The sequence below is a fragment of the Thamnophis elegans genome, chromosome 5 (genome assembly GCF_009769535.1).
Source record: "Thamnophis elegans isolate rThaEle1 chromosome 5, rThaEle1.pri, whole genome shotgun sequence".
Taxonomy (NCBI): domain Eukaryota; kingdom Metazoa; phylum Chordata; class Lepidosauria; order Squamata; family Colubridae; genus Thamnophis; species Thamnophis elegans.
The window spans coordinates 80,316,721-80,340,041 of record NC_045545.1 but is presented as its reverse complement, the minus strand read 5'-3'; the positions used below and the strand labels follow the sequence as shown (position 1 = coordinate 80,340,041).

General features: G+C 38.0%; 1 protein-coding gene across 1 annotated transcript in view; it reads left to right on the top strand.

Annotated features, from left to right (window-relative positions):
* The window catches only part of ATP9A (ATPase phospholipid transporting 9A (putative)), a 102,521-nt gene that overhangs the window by 8,986 nt on the left and 70,214 nt on the right, over positions 1-23,321 (top strand). Inside the window, 2 exon segments of the mRNA XM_032218112.1 lie at positions 17,240-17,384; positions 18,946-19,059. Of these exon segments, the coding sequence (XP_032074003.1) occupies positions 17,240-17,384; positions 18,946-19,059 (259 nt within the window).

Sequence of the window (23,321 nt, the reverse complement as noted above, 5' to 3'; positions counted from 1 at the left end):
ATAATATGTAATGTAATATATGTTTGGTTCTTTGGTGTTCTGATTTACATGCTTGAAGATGTCCTGATTATTTTACTTTACGTGAAAGTTTTAATGATAAGTTCATTTTATATCTTTAAATAAATTCTGTAGTTTTATTGTTTCTTTTATAGATATCATTGTCTATCAATACTATACTTGATCTTAGCCAAAAACAGAAAAACTATGCCATTTATTGTTTATAGGCAATGTGAAAATGTTGGAAGTAACTCTATAAATTGGAATAGGAAGGCATTTTCCCTCAAAAATCAAGATATGAATATTTAAATATATAATTTTCTCATACTTTATAAACACGATATGCAAATGATACATTGTGAATTCCAGTCCTGGCTCTGCCTATCAAGGCACTATCATTGAGCCAAGTGATTTGCTTCTGCCTTTAAATCTATGGGATTACACTCTTAATTGATTAATCAACATCTTCATTGACTAACTGCCATATGTGATTGGTTAAAGATGCAATTTGTGGGTGTAATCCTTGGATACACTTTAAAAAGTGCGACTCAGTAGAATAGACCTACGCTGCAGTTGTCCTCAATTTCAGATTAATTTCAGATTAAAATAAAGTTTTTGTTAAATCAGGTCCAACTCTTGGTGATATTATGGACGTGTCCAGATAGTACTGACAGCAATATTGAAATGGTTCACTCTTGCTTTCTGAGATACTTTTTTCAGTTTCCTAGTTGAATTTACATCGAAAGATAATTTTGCATCCTAACGATCTTATATTTGAATGATTAGGAAATAATCCTAATCATTGGAACACCAAGAATTGGGAAAAATAATAGAAAGATGGACTACTGTTCTCAAAATACTCAATGAAAAACATCTATTTCTTATTAAAACAAAACACAAAGCAAAGAGGGAACATTTTCGGTAATCTTTCGGGGGGTGGGGACAATCTTCTTCATCAATATATTCCTATAATAATATTTGTTCAATGTAGAATTTTCAGGTTAGGGAAACCTGTGGAATAACAATTCCTTATCTTTCTTCAGTCTTTGATTTATTTACATAATGAAATGAATAGGACTCTTTAAAAGGACTTTCAGAGAACCTTAAAAAGCTCAATACAATTTGACTGAAAGCTTTATATTCTTTTGCTTCATCCAAAATAATTGAAACAGTAGGGAGTCTCCTGATGCTTGGATAGAAATTTTCATTTCCTAGAGATATACATGTAAATGTTACTAAGCCAAACAGGTGTGCCTTATACTGGTTGAATAAAATTTGGATTATGTGAGAATAAGGAATTGTATTAATTTGTACATGTTTATGGTGATTGTATATAATTTCCTTTCCTTTGTAGTCTGATGGAGTCCTTTGCTGAGCCCTTTTCTCCCAGCTATGATACATGAGGTCTTGTGCAGAATTTCTGTTAAAAATTAAAGATTTTTCATGAAGCTGAGTGAAATGTTTGAGCATCTTGGATGAAATCCATTTAGCACATTTCATCTACAACCTTGAAGCTTGTTATGGAGTTAATTTAATTTAATTTTGTGAGACTTCAAAGAAAACATGGCTTTGGGATGGTGATACTAAGCCCTATATATATAGGGGCTACAAATATATATATATATATATATATATATATATATATATATATATATATATATGTATGTATGTATGTATGTATGTATGTATGTATGTATGTATGTATATATATATATATATATATATATGTATATATGTATGTATGTATGTATATATATATATATATATATATATATATATATATATATATATATATATATATATATATATATATATATATATAAATAAGAAACTACCGTCAACATGAACCTAATTCTTAGGGGCTACAAATATATATATGTAGTTTCTTATGGAAAATTTACTTTAGCCAAGGGAAGTGTTACACAAATAGTGTCTCGGCAAAGAGCTCCCTTTCGGTTTCTAATTATCCAGGGAAGATAAGTTGATGGAGACGGTTGTGTCTGCCCTTTGAGATAATCCAATGGACAATGCATGGGTTCCAGGAATGGCACTTTATTATTGTAGGGTATAATAAAATATTGAAAGCTTGCTAGAGGTTCTCCCTGCCCTCTTTTATATCAAAGAGACTCAGGCAGGGTTGTTTTGCCTTCTCCTATCCCAGCATTGAGATGTCTTTTAATTTGTCTTAACTGTTCCTGCCTATATTTTTCATGTCTTTCATCTCATGTCTTCATTCCTATATATAAGGTAGGATTATTTATCATTCTCCATCAAGCTAATTGAGAGTGATGGCAGTTTAACTGGAGATGGCACCCTCTACCATGATAGAAGCTCTGTTGACAGGGCATAGTAGAGGTAACACATCCCTGCTCATGTTCCTTGATCGCTCAACAAGTTTTGATGCTATCAACCATGGCACCTGTTGGTTATCTCTTGGTACACTAGACTGGAACAAATTAAACAGACACAGAATCCAGCAGGAAAGGTGGATAAGGTCATTTTATTATAGAAATGTAAGAGGTCCTTATGAAAAAAAAAATCTCCAGTGATTGCTGCTTATTAAATTCAAGCTCTATTTCTGAATCACAGTTCAAATTTCTTATGTCACACTCTCCTGCTTGCATAAAAGTTTAAATATGATTAGTTTTGGGCAGGGATACAGTCTCCATCGGTTCCTTATTTTTGTAAGGTTGTTACAAATGATTGTTTACCTCGACAATATGAAAAGCATCTTTCACAGTGCCCTCCCAGACCAATTTAGGGGATTGGGGGCTGGGAGAATGGTTCTGATCCTAAAACATATGAAGAACAGTTGCAGGAATTGGGTATATCTAATCTAGTGAAAAGAAATAGGGGTGACATGATAGCGCTGTTCCAATATTTGAGAGGTTGCCACAGAGAAAAGGGAGTCACCCTATTTTCCAAAGCGCCAGAAAACAACAAGCAATGGATGGAAAGTGAACAAAGAGAGAAGCAATCTAGAGCGAAGGAGAAATGTTCCGACAGTAAGAACAATGAACCAGTAGAACAGCTTGCCTTCAGAAGTTGGGGCTCCAATAGTGAAGGGTTTTAAGAACAGACTGGATAGCCACTTGTCTGGAATGGTATAGAATTGATACGCTGCTTGAGCAGGGGATTGGACTAAAAGACCTCCAAGGTCCCTCTCAACTCAGTTGTTCTGTTATTCTGTTTCAAAGAGTAGCATTGGGAAATAATTCTCCATCCTATAACCACTGTTCTGCGAGATGATACCAGTCCTATTTTATCCTCCATGCTTGAGAGAATATTAGGAACTGCAGGGATGAATGTTACCATAATGTGGACGTTACTCTGGTTTTCTGTATCTTTTTGGGAACCTCTGACCTAGTTGCTGTTATGTAAAATTATTGATCCCCTGCTTAGATTATTGTAATGCTTGTATCATTGTAGATTGCATGACACTAGAGCCTTCCTGTGCATTTTGGTTGGCACTTTGCTAAGGCTTTTAGTGTGGTTAACGAAATAGTATGAATTGTTCTCTGCACAGTATGTGAGATGCTGCTGCTCAGGAAATGCTCATCCTAACTGAGGTGCAATTCGTTCTGACTAATATCCATTTCACTTCGGAGTTGATAACGTTTTACTTTATTCTGCTTCTGTCCTGAATGCATTTTTAATTGCACAAATAATTTCAGCACCCTCTGTGCAAAATTGCATTTATTTATTTTTTGTATTCAGAGATGGAATGTACATGAAAAGTATGGGAGAAAAAAACCCACAACTCTGTAAAAGGAAACTGGTAGCTTTACTAGAAGTAAAGCAAACAATCCAATCTGGCAGATTGAATGAAAAAGTCAAGTGTGTGTATGTGCAAATTGGGCAGATTTTGTATGCAACCCAAGAAGGATCCATGATAAACTCCCTTATGCCATAGCCGGATCTAGCCAGCCATATTTCATCAGTGCAATGATAAGCTCACGGAGGGACACATGATACGTGCCCTACCCCGACCCCTATATTCCCTCAAAAAAGCCATTATATTCCCCTGATGATTGAGAGTTAAGAAAAGCAGAAAGGTTCTTGTCTAGAAAAGTGATGAGCTTGCCTTTTTAAAACTGAGGATGGACAGAGAAACCATGGTGGAAGCTTTATCTTGATTTCAGCTTTGACTGAGCAAAGGATTGAATTTCCTCTAGTTCAGTAGCCTTAAACGTCTGCTTTCCCCTCCAGAATTCTGTTTCCAAAATTGAGTAATTTGGCAATTCAGGCTACTGAATACAATCCATTTCGAACCTGTGCAACTTTTGTAGGTCTACTGTACACGCATCACACTGTTTCCTTTCAGAATATCCAGAGTTGTACTGAGTGGAAAAAAGGAATAACTATAATAAACAAACTAACACCAAAAAAACCTAATGTGTGAAATAAAGAAGGCATGGGATAAGTAAAAGAGAAGAAATTATAGCCAAGGCCATTATATAGCTCTCTATTTCTTATAAACCAGTCCTTGACCCATGTCCATATACTAATTTTAAATATCTGCTTTTTCTTCAAATGTCTTTCTTCTTTTTGAGAATGTCATCATCTTCATATAGCCACAACTTTCTTAATCTTCTCCTTCCTCTGCACCAATTCACTGCTTTTTCATATAGGTTTTTATTTTATTTTACCAATCCATCTTGATAGAGTTCTTTTATAATATTCACTCACTTACGTATTCATATTCATTTAACACCCATTTTTTCTTGCTAAATCCTATCTCTTATTTAATAACGTGTTAATTCTCACTTTTATTCAACTCATGCTTTTTTCTGACATATCCAACCCTCACTTCCATATAGCAAAGTGAACTGAAGCATACTCTTATACACAGCCATTTTCACTTCTTTCAACAAATGTAATTACCCTGATATATCATCTCTCTCTCTCTGTGAGCATATGAACATCTTAAAATTTTCCATCTTAGTAAACATTCCATCAAGATATGGACTTGACTTGCTTGCTTTTTTATTTTTTTACCATTTCGGTATAATTTTCAATCATTTTCTCCATTTTGTCTGATTTAAACAAAACTACATGGAACAGCTGGTTTATACCTATTAATACTTGCAATTAGAATATTGCAATTTCTTGCAGCTTTGGGACCATTGTTAGATTTTCTACAGGATAAGGAGAAAAATGAAGTTTTATTTTGGGATTTGAGGATTAGATCCGATTTGACTAGATAAAGATTGTGGAATGTCAAATATATGACTATGATTTATTTAGTTATAGGATTTTTTGTATGCGTTAGATTACACTGATTGAGAATATTTGAACATTGGGTTTTCAAATACACTAGTTATTAATATTTTAAAAGTTTTTAGATGTTTATATTATTAAACTTAGAGGTTTTATAATTTTCTCTGCACTGAAAATAGTCACAGGTCACTTTTTGTATATGTTTTATCATGTTTTGTGTTTGGGTGTGTTACTTTTTAACTTTTCGCTTTTATCCCCTCTCCCTTTTCCCCTTTATGTTACTTTGTATTTTATTGTTTCTTTGAAACATAATAAAGCTAACAGGAAAAACCTGTTATCTCTAATTTCTTTGTGCTAAAGCTCTTACAACAGACATATCAGGCTAGTTAAAGATGACTTGTTGGCAGTAGATGACAATGGCAACTAGTTTCTTAGAAGGCTGTTGTTTACTGGCATTTCCTAAAATCTTCAAGGCAGATAACAGTAATAGCAAATAGCCTTAGATGTATTGTTTGTATCAAAGATGAGACATCTTTTAGGCCTAAGGGGAAGTGCATTTTTGTGTATTTTCAGCCCTTGCAAGCTGCATTATAAGTTTTGAAGCCTGGCATATAAATATTTAAAATACATTATTAACACACTGCTGTTTTTAAGAATGCTAAGCTCATTTGAAAGCTAAAAGACTACCTCCTTTTTTTGTAATGTTCAATTTGTCCAACAACAAATGTTTCCTGGGAGAACAAGAAGCAAGGGTAAAAAATAAAAACACAAAATCAACTATATGACAGCCTTTTAAGTATTTGAAGAGAGCTTTCATGTTGCTTTTTATCCTCTTGAGGTTAAACATAATTCAATGCCTTCTATTTGTCCTTGTTTCTTCTATGATGCTGAGTTAACATCTTTCAATCCAGAGTTAGTAGAGCTGCCAATCTTGGGCAAGATGTGGTGGAGACTTTCTTATATGTAAGGTACTGTGGTGACAGGTTTCTCATACTCACCTCAAAAAAAGTAATTGCTGCAATAGAAAAGTAGAAGACATACAGTAAGTGTCTGGTACATGCCATGATGGTATTTTAATATCATGACATCATCATGCAAATGATGCAAATTACATATGTCATTTTGAAGTTTGTTTGTTTATTTATATCCTGCCTTTATATAATACATCATATTTGTTATTATTATTTTATATTATATACAGACTGTATGTATGTATGTATGTATGTATGTATGTATGTATGTATGTATATGCACCATATTTTTCGGAGTATAAGACGCACCGGTGTAATAAGGCGCAGCAAGGTTTTGAAGAGGAAAATTTTTAAAAAAGTTATTGCACCCTGCAAACCTCCCAAAAACGGCCCGTTTTTTGTGAAAACGGGCCCATTTCACCCCCCCCAAGGCATGAATAGCCTTTAGGGAGCTTGCAAAGTGCTCCTGGGGGGGCAAAAATGAGCAAAAATGGCCCATTTTTCACAAAAACAGGCCCATTTTTTGTAAAAAAGGGGGGGCATGGATAGTCTTTAAGAAGCTTATAGAATGCTCCTGGAGGCTGGCAGGGGGGTAACATTGAGCAAAAAACAGCCCATTATTTAATCATTTCTGCCCTCCCCAGCCCCCAGGAGCTCTTTAAAAGCTTCCTAGATGCTATGCATGGCCATTTTGGTGAAGGGGCCGGGCTTCAGGAGGCAAAAAATGCTGTAGTGTATAAGACGTGCCCAGATTTTCAGCCTCTTTTTTGAGGGAAAAAGGTGTGTCTTGTACTCCGAAAAATATGGTATGTTCCAGCATAACTCTGGAGTGCCTCAAGCAATTTCAACCAAACTTGGTACACAGGTGACTTACCCTTTAGAAACAAATACTATGGGGGTAAGACATAAATAACACCGCTTAGGGAGGGTGTTCTGTTAAGATGCAGCCTGCTCTGCCATAAAATGGCTTCTACTGTACAGCACAGTGCAGTTGCCATGGTAACAGCTTCACAGTACTCCACAAGGGGGCTCTCTCTGGTAAGGGGGAAAATCCAACATTAGAAATTATGTTTTGTCTGGACATTTTCCCCCTATAAATAAATACCCAGGCAACACCAGGCTATTTGGCTAGTTATTTTTACATGTAACTCAAGGCAGAAAACATACAGTACTTACTATTCCTTCCTCTTCCTATTTTCTCTACAACAGCAACAACTCTCTGAGGTGGGGTGGGCAAAGAGAGGGTGACAGATACTAAGTCACCCAGCTGGTTTTCACACCTAAGGTGGGACTAGAACTCACTTTCCCTTCCTATACACACACATTAGAGGAGCAAGCTGCATGTGTGTCCTGATATCATCAAGCAATGACATGGCTTATATATGGGCAATAGACATTATCTTGCCATTTTGTAATCTGTGCAATGACATCATGACTCGGTGACATCATGTTTACAGTGTGGCATTGTGACATTTTACCAATCCTATTTATCCCTGCTAATGTTCTACAAATGTTTTTGCTGTTAAAGCTGTAGGAACATACTGTTGTCAATATCAATCTTTCTGTGGTTTATTTCACTTGTAAGGAATAGAAAACAATTAATCTTCAATTAGAGAAGATAAATCAACCCTCCATCAATGATTTTTAAAAAGACAATATGAAAAATAATTAACAGTATATAGAAAGGCATAAAAAAATCTTTTCCCTGAAGAAAAGGGCATCAGACATTTTTAAACAGACTCGTCTTTTGTAAAATGTTTATTAAAACTTGATTCATAGCTGTTGGAAATATTTAAATACCTGTTCATCATTTTTGGCTCTGATCTCCAGATCTTATCTACTGCTGCATTTCTTCATTTTCCTGAGAATTATGTAAGGAATCGCTTCTCTGTCTGTGCATATGAAAGTGGCTGTGTTTAAATAATCAAATTCTGGTTTAATAAACCAAAATGAGCATTAGCACTCTGACCTATTTAAGGTCTTATCACTTCTTCATTCCTGCAAGAGGTAAAATAAATCAGGAAGCTGCCTGGAAGCATGATCTTTATCATCTAAGATGCAGAAGTCAACTTTAAAACAAGGCAGTATGCCAAGCAGTCCCAACCTAGTTATTAACAGGAAGCTGTGGTAAACATCAACTTACTTTCTTCCCGCTCAAAGAGGTGCATGAAAGTAATGCATATTACTTAGAGGTGCATGAAGGCAATGAATATTCTGACTTGCTAAATTAATACTTGATTATCTGAGCAGCTCCCTCATCAAGGGTTGCAGGAGAGTTACTTTTAAATTACCATATAATGATAAGTAAGCAAGCCTGGGAATAAGGGCTGAACCAGAGGTGGTATTCAGCACGTTCTCATCAGTTCTGGAGAACCGGTAGTGGAAATTTTGAGTAGTTTGGAAAACCGGTAAATACCACCTCTGACTGGCCCCACCCCCATCTATTCTCTGCCTCCTGAGTCCCAGCTGATCGGGAGGGAATGGGGATTTGCAGTAACCTTCTCCTGGAGTGGGGAGGGAATGGAGATTTTACATTACCCATCTCCTGCCATGCCCACCAAGCCATGCCTACAGAACAGTAGTAAAAAAAGTTGAATCCCACCACTGGGCTGAACAATTGGTGGAAACAAGTAGACAGTTTGTGTCAATCCTAACCCTCACACACAAGAAATGATGTGGCTCAGGCTCCCCCACCCCACCCACAGACACAAAAATCAGTGTAGCATGATTTGGTTTAGGATTAAGTGTAGGTAATACACTTGTATATGAATGCACCAGAGGGTATAAGCTATTCAATGGACAGTAGTAATTTGTTCTCTGTTCTGACCCCCTTCGTCCTACACCAAAGCACTCTGAGACCACGATACTGCAAAGATTAATTAACACACAGATAGGAGCTTGGCAGCAAGCCAGCACAGTCCAGACGTCGCCAGCAATCCAGCACAGTCCAGGCCTTGGCAGCAAGCCAGCACAGACTAACCTTGGCAGCAATCCAGCCTGCCAAGCTAGCCACGAGAGTTCTCCATCTTTAATGAATACGTTGACTCCTGCAAAGGGTGTGTATTCAATCATTCCTTTTATAGTCTTGAGAGGAGCCTAATTACCACCAGCTGAGTGAAATTACCTCCTGTAACTGCATAACTGCTCCTTACGCCTATTAACTCTTCGTTGCCGAGCATCCAGGAACAACTCCCTTGTCTCCTCCCCACTGGTCCAAGGCTCAGGTGCCTCCTGGTGGCCAACCAGCCTCTCTGCACCCTGCTCAGAGTCGGCACCCTGTCCAGGGTCCTCCACCTCCTCCAGAGCCGACTCGTAGGGCCCCTCGCTGTCGGAGTCTGGTGACAGCTCCAACGGCTCCTGCTCGGCCACAATAGTTGTCCATGTTAGTTTTATTCCAGTCATCCATTTGGTAGCTCACTAGGCAACATTTATTATCTTCCATTGAGATGCGGAGATCAAAATTGTTTCATAAGCATTATTTTTCTAAAAGATTGGGGTGGCTTATTTGCTATTGGAACCACTGTGCATGGTGGAAAGGCTGAGCTTCTTCTCCAGCAAGTTCTTATTTTATCCTGCTAACCTGGTTATGCCATTGTGCCAATGTCATATTCCATAATATTACCAAATACTCTAATCTAAGACTTGAGTGGGGGGGATCAAGTTTTTAGGGCTTGCTTGAAGATGGGTAGTGTTGTTAAAGCCATCTGAATCTCTGAGGAAATTCTATTCTAATAGACATGCACTGCTCGATGTTGGCTTGGGCACCAATATGCCAGAAAGGTACAGATTAGTTGTTCTTTAAACTTTACTATTGGTTTAATGCTTTTTTCCTTTGATACACATAGTGCACCATTCCAGCAATAATGGAAATGTCATTAAATTTAAGTCGTATTGGCAGGAGTCTGAAGGCAGGTTATTCTTCATGGTTCAAATTCTATTATTACATGTATGATGTTAAAAGAACAGTTGAGCAAGAATTATTCAATGCTGCATTCAGCGTTTTCTGTCCGTGGTGAACACTGAGGGTTATTTGGGATAAATTTCTCTGATTTTTCCCTTATTTGAAGAGTTGGGTCTTATGGTGGCCTCCAAATCTTTTTGGAGTCTAAATCTCACATGCCTTTGATAAGGGCTGATAGGAATTGAACTCTGTGATTATATAATATTTGGGGAGTGATAGCTAGTATTTTTGAAGAAAAAAAATATAAAAAATCAGTCTTGATAAAGTTAGAGTAGTGGGTTGAAAAAAAAGTTTTATTGTGTGGCCAATAAATTTTATGAATGAATGAATGAATGACTGAAGGAAGGAAGGAAGGAAATAAAAAGAGAGAGAGAGAAAGAAAGAAAGAAAGAAAGAAAGAAAGAAAGAAAGAAAGAAAGAAAGAAAGAAAGAAAGAAAAGATTTTAGGATTGTAGCTGGTGAGATGGGAAAAGAGCTCTCAGGCTAGAGAAAAATATTTATAAACAGATATTGGAGTCTCTCAAGATGAGGAAGACAATGGCCAAGTATTGATTGACATCAGAGGTGGTTGCTAATCTTTTTACTACCAGTTCAGGTACACGTCTGCATGCGCTCGTGCGCCTGTGCAATACTTCTGCACATGCATAGAAGCGTCCGGGTGGGTGGGCGGAGCCTCCCGATACCACTACTACTGGTTCGGCTGATCCGGGCCGAACCAACAGCAACCCACCTCTGATTGACATGGATAAGCAAGAGCAGAAGGCCTAGCATTTAAAACTGGAAGTAAAGACCTATATCAAGATTGTGTCTCCTATATATATACTTTTGGCAATATAGTGTAGGAGGCAGATCTGCTTATTCACAGACATAGTATATAGTCTTTCTTCTTGTCTGCATAAAGAAACTACTCTAAGAGTGACCTCTTTATAAGACTTCTGTCAATAAGCAGGTTCCTGAATATGGGGTTAAGTGTTTGTAGAATTAAGATTTATTATTGCAACAGGTACTGTGAAATGTTCCTCTCCTTCCATCTATTGAACCTTCTCTCCGGTATCTTTTTCGGTCTTGTCATTGTCTTCTTTTTCCTCCTCCTTGTAAACACTTACGTGACAGTGCAAGCTCTCAGGGGTATTTAGTACACCTCTTCCACATCATTGTCTGGTGACAAGCTGTACTGTGAAGGAGATGAATAGATTTAGGGAGCTCTTAGCAGGAGCCCAACCTCTTTGAACTGTGTTAATAATTATATTTAAAATTCCCGATGAGCTGAATTAGTTCCTCTGGGATCTTCTGGCAATTCTGACAAACTTTAGTCCTCCTTTAATGAATACAATTTGTAGGTATTTTAACAATAGAGTCATTTTTGCTAAGCACAGATGAAACAAAGAATGCATACAAACAGCACATTGAGTGTCAAAGTTTTATTCTAACATTATTGTTGACATTGATATTCCATTATTTCCTAAAATGGAGAATGTAGATTAATGGAAAGGAGAAGGACAATGAACCAGTATTTGAATCTTGTCATATAAACACTTTAAGTTCTCCCCAAAAAAGGTAGTATTAAGTATTGGAACCATCACACAAATGTCATGTTCAAGGACAGAATGTTCAAGGTTATGAAAATTGATACATTATCTGCGGTAGTGGCTGAATAACTTGCTATCAGGGGTGTTGTAATTCTTTCTTGTGTTATAGATCCAGTTTTTAGGACTAAACAGCCAGTTTGGCATAGTGGTTAAGGCATCATGATAGAAACCAGGAGACTGTGAGTTCTAGTCCCATTTTAGGCACAATGCCTGCTGGGTGAGTTTGGGATAGTCTCTGTCTGTCTGTCTCTCTGGAAATCTGGGGTAAAAGAATGGCCCTTCATGAGACTTGTGGCTCAGATGCACCAACACTAGAGATTCATTCCTATTCTAAAAGCAACATCCTTTTGCCATCCTTCCCCTTCTTCTTTCCTCTTTTATCATAGCCTGAGGCAGCTTTACACTTTTTTTAAACTGAAAATTAAAATCTGCTAGCTTATCCCCTATATACTGTATATACTCGAGTATAAGCCTAGTTTTTCAGCCCACTTTTTGGGCTGAAAAAAGCCGCCTCGGCTTATACTCGAGTCAGTGAAAAATTTGCCCGAAATGGAGGAGAAAAAGGGGCGGGGCCATGCTGCTGGGTGACACTCGTGAATGGCCCAGTGCCCCTGTGAGTTTCCCCTCCCTCTGTGTCAGTTTGCCGCGCAGCACGCACCGCACCATCCCCCCTCCTCACGTTCTAATGTAATGCAGGGCTGTCTTACGATTCCCCTTCCTCCCCCTCCTGCCGCTCTGCAACGATGTCCCACCTCCTCCTTGTTATGGCAAGCAGCCACATAGCGATGTCCCACCTCCTCTGGTACAGTGATCCAATGATAGGAATCACTGTGCCGTGTGTCATAGGAGGCGGGACATCGCTCCCGCGGTTGCACGGGACATCATCATCACAGCGGGACATCAGCATCATGAGGTGAGTGAAGTATTTCATTGAATACACCGCTAGTTTACTGTTTTTCTTTGAAATAAATATTCAAAAACATTATTGGTATCTATTTTTATTTTTGAAATTTACCGGTAGCTGCTGCATTTCCCACCCTAGGCTTATACTCGAGTCAATAACTTTTCCAGTTTTTTGTGGTAAAATTAGGTGCCTCGGCTTATATTCGGGTCGGCCTATACTCGAGTATATACGATAAATATTACAACTGGGAACATGGAACAGGGAAACAGCAGTATTTAATCTCTTGCCTTTCGTTCACTATTTCCTGTTAAAATATTTAGTTTAGAAAGTATTGACCTTACATGGAAATCATGTTGGATTTGTTCTCAACAGGATGTCTGAAAATGACTCTTGTGTAAGTTAATCTTTCTGCTACTGGGTGAAATATTTCTTATTTAAACTAAGCTAACATTTCATAGCTTATTCCTTACAACCCGGTAGTTTTTTTTTTACTGCTGCTGCTTCTCTGGGGGAAAGGGGGAAACCTTTAGGTTTTTTTTTTTATGAGATAAGATTTCTTTTACACTTATTTGCAAGAGGTGAAGTAGAAAGTAAGAAACGTGATATTTAATTTAAAAGCGAAAACAAGAACAAAACTAACTTGCTGGTTGATTGCCACTTCACAAGGAATTTCTTGTTCTGCAGCTTGCCATTTCATGGGGCGGGGGTGGTGGTGGGAGAGGGGGGATTTACAGATGAAAGTGTTAAATAATTCCTTAAGGAGAAAGCATTTTTCTTCTAAGTATTAAGATATTTAAGTACTGCATTTAGTACTGAGTAAATGTTAAAGGTTTAGTCAGTGGTGGGCTTCAAGTAATTTAACAACCAGTATGCCGAGTGACTAGTTGGGTGGGCGTGGCTTGGGGAGATCATGTGACTGAGTGGGCATGGCCACTCAATGTCACTCACAACAAGGTAGGGCGGCGCAGGCGGCCCGATGCTGCAGGGACAGGGCAATTTCCTACGTACATTCCGAGTTCCTTTCCGCTTCTTTGGGGCTGAAAAAATAAAAGCCCATTTAAAGATCGGCTTTCCCAGCTGGCTGAAACTGTGACCTTACCTTCCTCCCACACCTGCGGGTAGAGGGGAAGGTGAGCCAAGAGTGAACCATCGCTGCTCGGTTCCCCCCCCCCCAGCTCACATCTCTCCCGCCTCCCGGATTCTCCACAGTAGCGGGGCCTCACCTGCCTGCGGGTGGTGGGCGACCAGGGAGCACAAGTCTATGTGGGCCGCATCATCCCTCACCCATCGGCCGACGCACTTCGGATGATCGCTGGCCATACTGTGAGAATGGTGCAAGTCCCATGGGCTCTAACATAAAGCTGATGGTGGGGAAGGAAGATGCACTCTGGGCTTGCTGTGCTCAGCCAAAGGGCTGCCTCAGTGGTAGTAGTGGGGACATGGCAAGGCTTGGCAGCCTTTTGGACCCTACTCTGGGCTGCTGCCTGCTCACCCTCTCCTCCGCCTCTGGTCCCGCATCCAGCACATGACAAAGGGACACACATGCTGCTTCCAGGCCAGCTTGGCAGGTGGGTGGGTGAGCAGGCGGCTCTCGGGAGAGGCATTTTTTCTCAGGCTTCCCATCTGGGCCTAGCAGAAGCTGAAGTTTGTCTAGTTTGGTGAAAAGAAAGACTAGGGGAGACATGATAGCAGTGTTCCCATATCTCAGGGACTGCCACAAAAAAGAGGGAGTCAAGCTATTCTCCAAAGCACCTGAAGGCAGGACAAGAAGCAATGGGTGGAAACTAATCAAGGAGAGAAGCAATTTAGAACTAAGGAGAAATTTCCTGACAGTTAGAACAATTAATCAGTGGAACAACTTGCCTCCAGAAGTTGTGAATGCTCCAACACTGGAAGTCTTTAAGAAGATGTTGGATAACCATTTGTCTGAAGTGGTATAGGGTTTCCTGCCTAGGCAGGGGGTTGGGCTAGAAGACCTCCAAGGTTGCTTCCAACTCTGTTATTCTGTCATTATGTTCTGTTATTCTTTGGCTGAAACTGATGGTTTCTATCAGTGGGATGCTCATCCAAAATTGTACCATGATTCTTTTTTTAAAAAATCTCTTATTGGTGGGGGAGAGCAAATTATTTTCTCTCTCTTAAAAATAAAATTAAGCCTATTTTAAGCACTTACTTAAGTTTTTAATGCATTATCTGCCCTACATTTTTAAAAAGTCTTTCAGGAAGAAAGAAGTCACTGAATGAACTTCTGCCACCTTCTTCAAGTATGTTTTTCAAATTCCAGTCTTAACTAGCTGCCCTGGGATTTCCCATCCAAGTACTAAACAAGTTTGACTGTTTGGCTTGAATTGAAATTCAGTGGCATTATTAAGAGGGAATTCCAAGGGCTGGCAAAATAGGGATGGTCTTGGAGATTGTAGTGTATTTGTGCCTCTTTAACACATTTGTCTGACATCTCAAGTACATCTGCAATTTTTTTTTTTTTTGCTAAGAACAGTAGCTCCTGCCTAGGCAGGGGGTTGGACTAGAAGACCTCCAAGGTTCCTTCCAACTCTGCTATTGTATTATTGTATCACATATTTAAGCATAGAATGAGGAAGGCCGGCTCCAAATTGAACAAACAAAAAGTTGAAAGATTAAAAAGATAATGAATTTGACTTCCTGGTGGCCTCATGGATTCAGAATGATTGATTGATTGACAATAGAATGAAGTAAGTTTGGTATGCTTTCTTCCAGAGTATTTTTTTACATTTCTAATAAATAACCATTAAGCAGTCATAACAAAGTGAAAAGTCATCACACTAGCTTCAAGGCATGCATATATTCCATTCTCACATACGTAATCAAATCCAAATAAACTGTATGACAGCTAAGTGTGTTGTTCCACTCCATATTGTATGGTTTGTAAGTTGTAGTCTTTTGCTTACTTTGAATCTGGTGTCTAATGATTAATAACTTACCTAATTCCAATAGGCTTAGAGATCATAGTATTAAAGCTGCTTCCATGATTGTTTCCATGAACTAGATGGCCCGTGTATGATTGCTTAATCATGGTTACCAGTAAACCAGTAAACACAACAGTCTGGTTCATATGATATTAAACACAGGTTGGTTTTGCACAGTAAAAAGGGCTAAAATGTATTTGGCTAGTTGATGTTTCAGGATGTTCTACAAACATTACAGCACATTTCATTGAAGGAATCCATATTTTATTGTACTTTTCTTTCAAAAGTTCCGTCAAGAACTGAACATTCTGGACTCAGTTGTTTTGCTCAATTTTTAATGAAGAGGCATTTTAAAATCTCCCTTCAGGGTGTTTTAAACACTGAAAAGCAGATTAACATTTCATAAATAAAAATAGAACAAAAGGTTTCAGAAATCTGATGCACTAGAAGTGAAGTGATCAATATGATGAGGAATGCACTCGGGCTCCATCCTGAACAAATTCCATTGCTGTGGTTATTTGAGCCTTGAGATTTGAGACATTTTCACCTTTGGTCCTGATGGGATTGCACTTCCACATTTGAGACCAGTGCATATTTCTAGGGATCCTCCTGGACTCATAGGGGCTGCTTAAAACACAGGTGACTGTTGTGGCCAGGAAAGCTTTTGCACAATTTGGTTTTGTGCAACAATTGAATCCCTTTCTGGACTTGGAAGCACTGTTCACAGTCACTCATATATTGATTCAGTATATTAATGGCATAATGTGATACTCGCTTTCTTCATTTCTGACTCACTCAAGATTTTCCAATCCATTTATGAAAAAGCTCCAGTGTGTCAGCCCTTGGGCTAATGAACTGGTACTCATGCATCTTTTGTGCCAATTGGAGTTTGAGTTCTCTGCTGTAAAATATGCATCTAAAAATTATGCAGAGACATTCAGTTTGTTCTAACTCAGTACTAAAGAGCTGAAAAAATTGCCTTGGCTGAATTTTCTTCCTCTGATCAGCTCATATAAGATACAACACATATCATATATATTTGTATATATTTTATATACACCTCAATGTAGAGAAACAATTTGTTCGGAGAACTAAAAGATAAAAATATGATCAGGGATGAAAATCCCAAATTACAATTTTGTCAGTTACTGAGGATTTAATAACTGCCAGCTGATGTAAGGTTGTAAACTGTAAACTTAATCTAATACAATGAGGATGATTCAGCAATGCAGGTGTCTATATATAGATGGCCATTAGAGGGCATTTTTCTCTCTCATCATGTATCTCATTTCTCTCCTTGTGTCCATAGCTGAGTGATAAGGGATTTATCTACCATGTATATGTCTGAATATATGTATATATAAACCACTATTAGTTGTCTAAGGGCTCTGCGTGCTGTGTTTTGCTCCTGGGTTTATCTCATAACAATAGTCATGCTGCCAAAACTCTGACAAATTTGAAACCATTGTTTGTTGTTGGTTTAGAAAGCCTAGCTTAATTATCATTTGTTCTTCACTTGCATCTAGAAGCCTATCTTATTGTTTTGTCAGGAACAATGGCAGAAAAGTTCAACCTTTGGTTGAATAAGCTGGCATTATTTTTCTTTTTTTGAAGTAATAAGGTTTTAAATTCTCAATTTTTTTTCCCTACAGATGCTGTGATTGCCTAAGATGTTGTGGAAGAAGAGACCCCAGGCCTCGAACTGTCTGGCTTGGCCATCCCGAAAAGAGGGATCAGAGATATCCACGCAATGTCGTCAACAACCAGAAGTACAACTTCTTTACTTTTCTACCAGGAGTAAGTATGATTATAGGCATTGCTTAGAATCTACAACAAAAACCAGAACAGCATATGTGGCATGTTGTGTTGTGACACCATTATGCAATGGGCACCAGTCACATGACACCTCTAATGAAAATCAATAATCATGCTATTTGAACAAGGACATCGTGACCTATGTGATTCATTTTCCCCCCACAGATGCCTCTGAATACCCATGATGGCAAACCTATGGCACACATGCCAGAGGTAGCACACAGGCATGTGCTCCATCGCCAGCCGCTCTTGCAGGTTCTATTGTGCACATGCATGCCAGCCAGCTGGTCTGGTGCACTTGTGCGCCACCCAGCTGCTCTCTTCTAGGTTCCGGTGTGTGCATGCACACCGGCCAGCTGGTCTTTGAAGACCAGCTGGCCGGCACACACGCACGCACCGGAACCCAGAAGAAACCAGCTGGCCAGCACACATGTGTGCAACAAAACCCAGAAGAGCAGCTGGCCACTGTGCGCATGTGCACCGGCCAGTTGCTCTCTTCCGGGTTCCTGTGTTCTAGTGTGTGGTACAGAAAAGGGTTACATCAGTGCTGTAAATGATATCCAACAAACCAAAATAGAAGTAGTTTTCTTTTTAAAAAATCTTCCATTTTTTTTCAGGAGAGGAATTATTTAGTTATTCATGAACAGGATTTCTCCTGCCCCAGTTGTTATAATAGCACCATCACCGCAAAGGTTTTACAAAAAGAGTTCCTCCCTGAGATTTCCCTCAGGATTTAATGGAAATATGGGGAGGCCATATTATAACCTCCCACATTGCCATTAAATCCTGCTAAATGAGGGCAAGAATGCTTCACCAATGAACAATTATCTTAAAATAATCTATTTTGGAATACATTTCTAAAGTAAATTAATTCTCACCTAATGTGCCTTCCCAATACTAGTGCAAAAGTAGGTTGGAATGAGGATTTATGATTACTGAACTGATTGTAACTGCTACAGGCTTGGCTTACAAGCATTCATTTAGTGACTGTTGAAAGTTACAAAAGCACTGAATAAAGTGATTTATAGCGAGTCCTCGCAGTTCTGACCATTGCACTATGGTCACATGATCAAAATTCAGGCGCTTGGCATCTGACATATATTCATGACAGTTGCAGTCCCTCAGGGTCAGGTAATCGCTATTTGCTCTCTTTCCACCTGGTTTCCAACAAGCAAAAGTTTGATTCATTTAATAACTGCAATGATTCACTTAACAACTGCAGTGATTCTCTTAACATCTGTGGCAAAAAGGTCATAAAACCAGGCGCAAGTTACTTAACTGCTTTGTTTAACAACAGAAATTCTGGTTCCAATCATGGTTGTAAATTGAGGATATATATATATATATATATATATATATATATATATTCTGCCTAGATGAAAGTATTTGGTGTGTATGCATGTGTGTTTTACTGTCTAACTTTTTCCTTTTAAGAATCCTCTTAGATTAACAAGTTTTTGTGGATTGCTGCTCTTATGTTGGTTAAGTTCCTTGTCAATATTTCCTTGTCACTTACTTGGTCTTCTCCCCACTCTGCTTCTAGGTCCTGTTCAACCAATTCAAATATTTCTTCAATCTCTACTTTTTATTTCTTGCCTGTTCTCAATTTGTTCCTGAAATGAGGCTTGGTGCACTTTACACATATTGGGTTCCACTGGTAGGTAATATCAGGTTTATTTATCCAAGAAAAGTTTCAGTGTTTGAATACAAGATGTCCTTTGTTAACCTTATCTCTGAGATCCAAGTAATGCTGAAACTTAAAATGGTTTTTGTTAGCTTATTTTATGAAGCCTGCCCTTTATGTCTTTGGGAATTGTAGATGCTTGGTCTAACTTTTAAAATTGATTTAATAAAGGTTCGCTATTCAGAAATAAAACCTTGAGTGGTACAGGAAAATGAAATACACAGGGAGACACTTGATCAGGGGAGTAATTTATCCCATAACTTAATCATTCCAAGAGTTCAGTTAAAGAGATTCCCCTGGGTTAACTCACTTAAAAAGTAGGTGGTCATGGAAGCATTTTTGTAATTGTCTTTGGAACAATGGACTAAACACTGAACAAATACTCACAAACTAGATAGTCTTTAGGTTTGTTTGTTTTTATTTTTCAAGATCCTTCCAAAGGTTAAACTATATCTTGACCAATTTGGAAATTAAGGAAAAACATGCTGACCTGCACAGTTCTAACTGGTTTTGCTTGTTCTTCCCACCAGCAGCCTGTGTCTAACAAACCACAAATCGTTTAATTGTTTATTTAATACAAGGAAGTGCTTTGGTGTTTTGTTTTGTTTTATTTTGTTTGCATCAGCAGCACCCTTGGATTTTGAACAGTGTGTTAATGTCTGGTTTCCAAAGACAAAATTGATAGGGCCAGAAGTAAAGCTACCGTATTTTTCAGAGTATAACACGCACCAAGGTTTTGAAGAGACAATTTAAAAAAAAAAAAGTTTTTGCACTCTGCAAACCTCCCAAAAACGGCCTGTTTATCTCCCCCCAAAAGGCATGAGTAGCCTTTATGGGGCTTGCAAAGTGCTCCTGGGAGGTGGCCCCCCAAAAAACGAGCCAAAAACATCCAATTTTTTGTGAAAATGAGTCCATTTTTGTGAAAAAAAATTCCTTGCATAGCCTTTAAGAGGCTTATAGAGTACTCCTGGGGGCTGGGGGGGACAAAATTGAGAAAATTTTTAAAAATGGCCCATTTTTCACTCATTTCTGCCCCCCCCAGCCCCCAGAGCTCTCTGAAAGCCTTTTACAGGCTCTGCATGGCCATTTTGGTGAAGACAAAAAATGCTGTATTCAGTGTATAAGACGCACCCAGATTTTCAGCCTCTTTTTTGAGGGGGAAAAAGTGTGTTTTATACTCTGAAAAATATGGTAAATTTCATTTCATTTGATTTTAATATATGTTGCAGTAAATTAAATTTTGTACAGATGTGTTTTATTATTGGCTCAACTAATTGTCAGAAGAAAACTATAGTTATAAGAGTTGGATGAAGAGAAGGACAAAACCAAAAATGCAATGAAGTTAATAAAGTGATAAATAATAACAATCCGGTTATGTGTTTAACTGATTGTGTCACCTTTAAAAAATTATAATGACTAATGCTTTTTAGAGATCTCTGGAAGCCACGCAAGATTATCAATTCGGTAGCTGTGATTCAGTATGCCTTTAGGGATTTTAACTTCTTTCAATTATAGTTCTCCCTAATAAACAATTTAGCAAATCAGGCCTTAGGATAATGTGATTGGATAATTCCAGGCTGTTATTTTTTTACTTTAAGATAGCAAATGGAACACCAAATTTTCTCTTCCTCCCAAAGCGGATCTATATTTCATGAAGCAAAAACTACTTTTGGGGGTACTGGGGGCGGACTTGAGATGTAGAAAGCAACACAGAGGAATAGGTTAAATTTCCTCTTCTACCCCATTCCCAGTTGTAGTTATTCTGATTAAGCCTTTGTTTCTTTTGAAAAGAAAAAAAAGTATTGAGAGATAGCTATCTCCAATGGCTAGGCTTAAATTTAGAATTTAACAAAGCAAGCCACTTCATAATGTAGCATGATTGCTAGAAACTTTACCCCTTTTTAATGGTAGCTTGTATTCTTAGTATGTCTTCATTTTATATGGTATGGAATACAAATCTGGCTGCACTACTGTATGATGTTTGTTGTAGAAATTAGTTTGTATTTTTTTACAAGGCTTGCTTCAAACCTGTAGCTCATTGTAATTTGTTCAGATCACACAAACCATTAGAATTCAGCATGTGAGCTGCCAGAGTTATAAATAATAGACTTTTTGTTCATTGTAGACTGCAGAAACAGCCCTTTTGGAGTCAAATAACAACTTGAGAGGAATCAGTGAGGCAGAATAAATGGGATAGTTTTAATGATTATTTGGAATCCCAATCTTTACATGCATAGATTTCTTTTTCTTATATAGTACACATAAACCTTATAAACTGTTTTTTGAGGTAGCATTTTAGAGTAATGATTGATATATATTTTAAGCACCAAATTAAAATGCTATCATAATGGGAGTAAAATAGTATGATAATTGAATGCTACTTATCTACTTAGAAGAAAGCCTCATTAGTTATTGGGACTTGCTGTCAGTAAGTATTTACCCTGACTTATTTTTAATGGAAGGAACAATGATGTAGCAAATCAGGGCTTGTGATGATATGATCGGATAATTCAAGGCTGTTATTTTTTTACTTTAAAATAGCAAATGGAACACCAAATTTTTCCCATTCTCCCAAAGTAAATCTATGTTTCTTCCCATGGGGCTAAAACAAGCTTTGGGGAAGAGAAATTTTGAGGGAATTAAAAATACAATAAATAAAATACAGGATTTGAGTTTAGGTAAATGTAAAAAGGGTTGTTTTATTTCTCCAAAGGATATTGCCATTCTTTCAAATAAGGCTTAATAACCCTGAATTTCTTTGGACTTGCTTTATACAATATACTAATGATTTCCAAATTTGGGAGAGCTGAAATCAGTCCCCTGTATCATTTGCATTTCTTTGTAATGGCAAGCCTTGAAGGCATATAGTAATATAATTCTGAATTAATGTTCATGGAAGCTATGCAAAGGAGTGGAAGATTCCTAATTCTAGATTCCTAGAAATTAGTACAGCGGATTGAGTTCCTTTGGACAGCTTAATTACATTTACAAAACAAATTATTTCCTTTCCATGATTCAGGTAAGAAGAACCTACATCGAGAATATTCTTACACAGATATATAATCCCAGTCTGGAAACAGATTTTTAAATATTTAAAGTATGTCTTAAAAAAGAGAGAAAAACTATGAAAGAAAATGCTTTCAGACTTAGAAGTTGAATTTTAGTCAATGATATTTCTGCCCTCCTCCCCTTCAAAAGGATGAGACCTGTAATCTCACTCACTTAAAAGAAAGTCCTGTGTGTGGGTGTGTGTGTGTGGAATATTTCTAAGAAAAGCACTATAGAATAGTTGGTTGCATGGGGTGGAGACTCATTAATTTTCAGCCTTTTGCTCAGGAGTGCACATGCTATGAAATCATTATGAATGTGATTTGGGTGTCTTTAAAAAATCAACAAAAGCATCACCAATAACAAGAATCTAAAACATTACTTTGATGAGCAGGTTTATGGTAATTTGCAAGCACTAAGCAAGATGATGGTATAGGTCCATGATGGCGAACCGATGGCATATGTGCCACAGGTGGCATGCAGAGCCCTCTCTGAGGGCATATGAGCCGTCACCCTAGCTCAGCTTTCCCACGCATATATGTGCACATCCCACCAACCAGCTGATTTTTGGGTTTCTTTCATGCATGCACGGGGGGAGTGCGGGGGGTGCTGTGCCTCCCCTCCGCATCCCATTTTTGGTCCCAGGACGCTGCAGGGAAGCCTACTAGGGCCAAAACAGGGCACAGAGGGGCATCTGCGCATGCGTGGGGTGGCAGGGGGATCACACATGCATTGCATTATTTCGGTACACGACAAAAAGGTTAGCCATCACTGGTATAGGTTATCAGAATTATAGAAGTCTGGTTATGTAGCAAACCAAAGCATCTTTGGGTAATGATATGAGTGGCATATAAATTTAATAAATAAATGTATTTCTTCCTATGAATATCAGTTGTTGGGATCACAAATGAAAAGGTATTTCCTTCTTATTGAATGGGTTTTATTTGTCTTATTTCATTTAAATTGTTCATCATTGAATATTTCAAAAATAAATACGATAAAAATATTTAAAATACAATCAATACAATATATTTGAAGTGCACAGAGGCATTGGTTTGACCATTGTCAGGAACAGAGTGGAGAGATGGATACAAGCTTGGTTTGATCCAAAAGTATTCATGTTATCTAGAAAGTGAAAGAAAAGAAAAAGCCATCTCAGATATATTGTAGCAACATAGAAGTTGAAT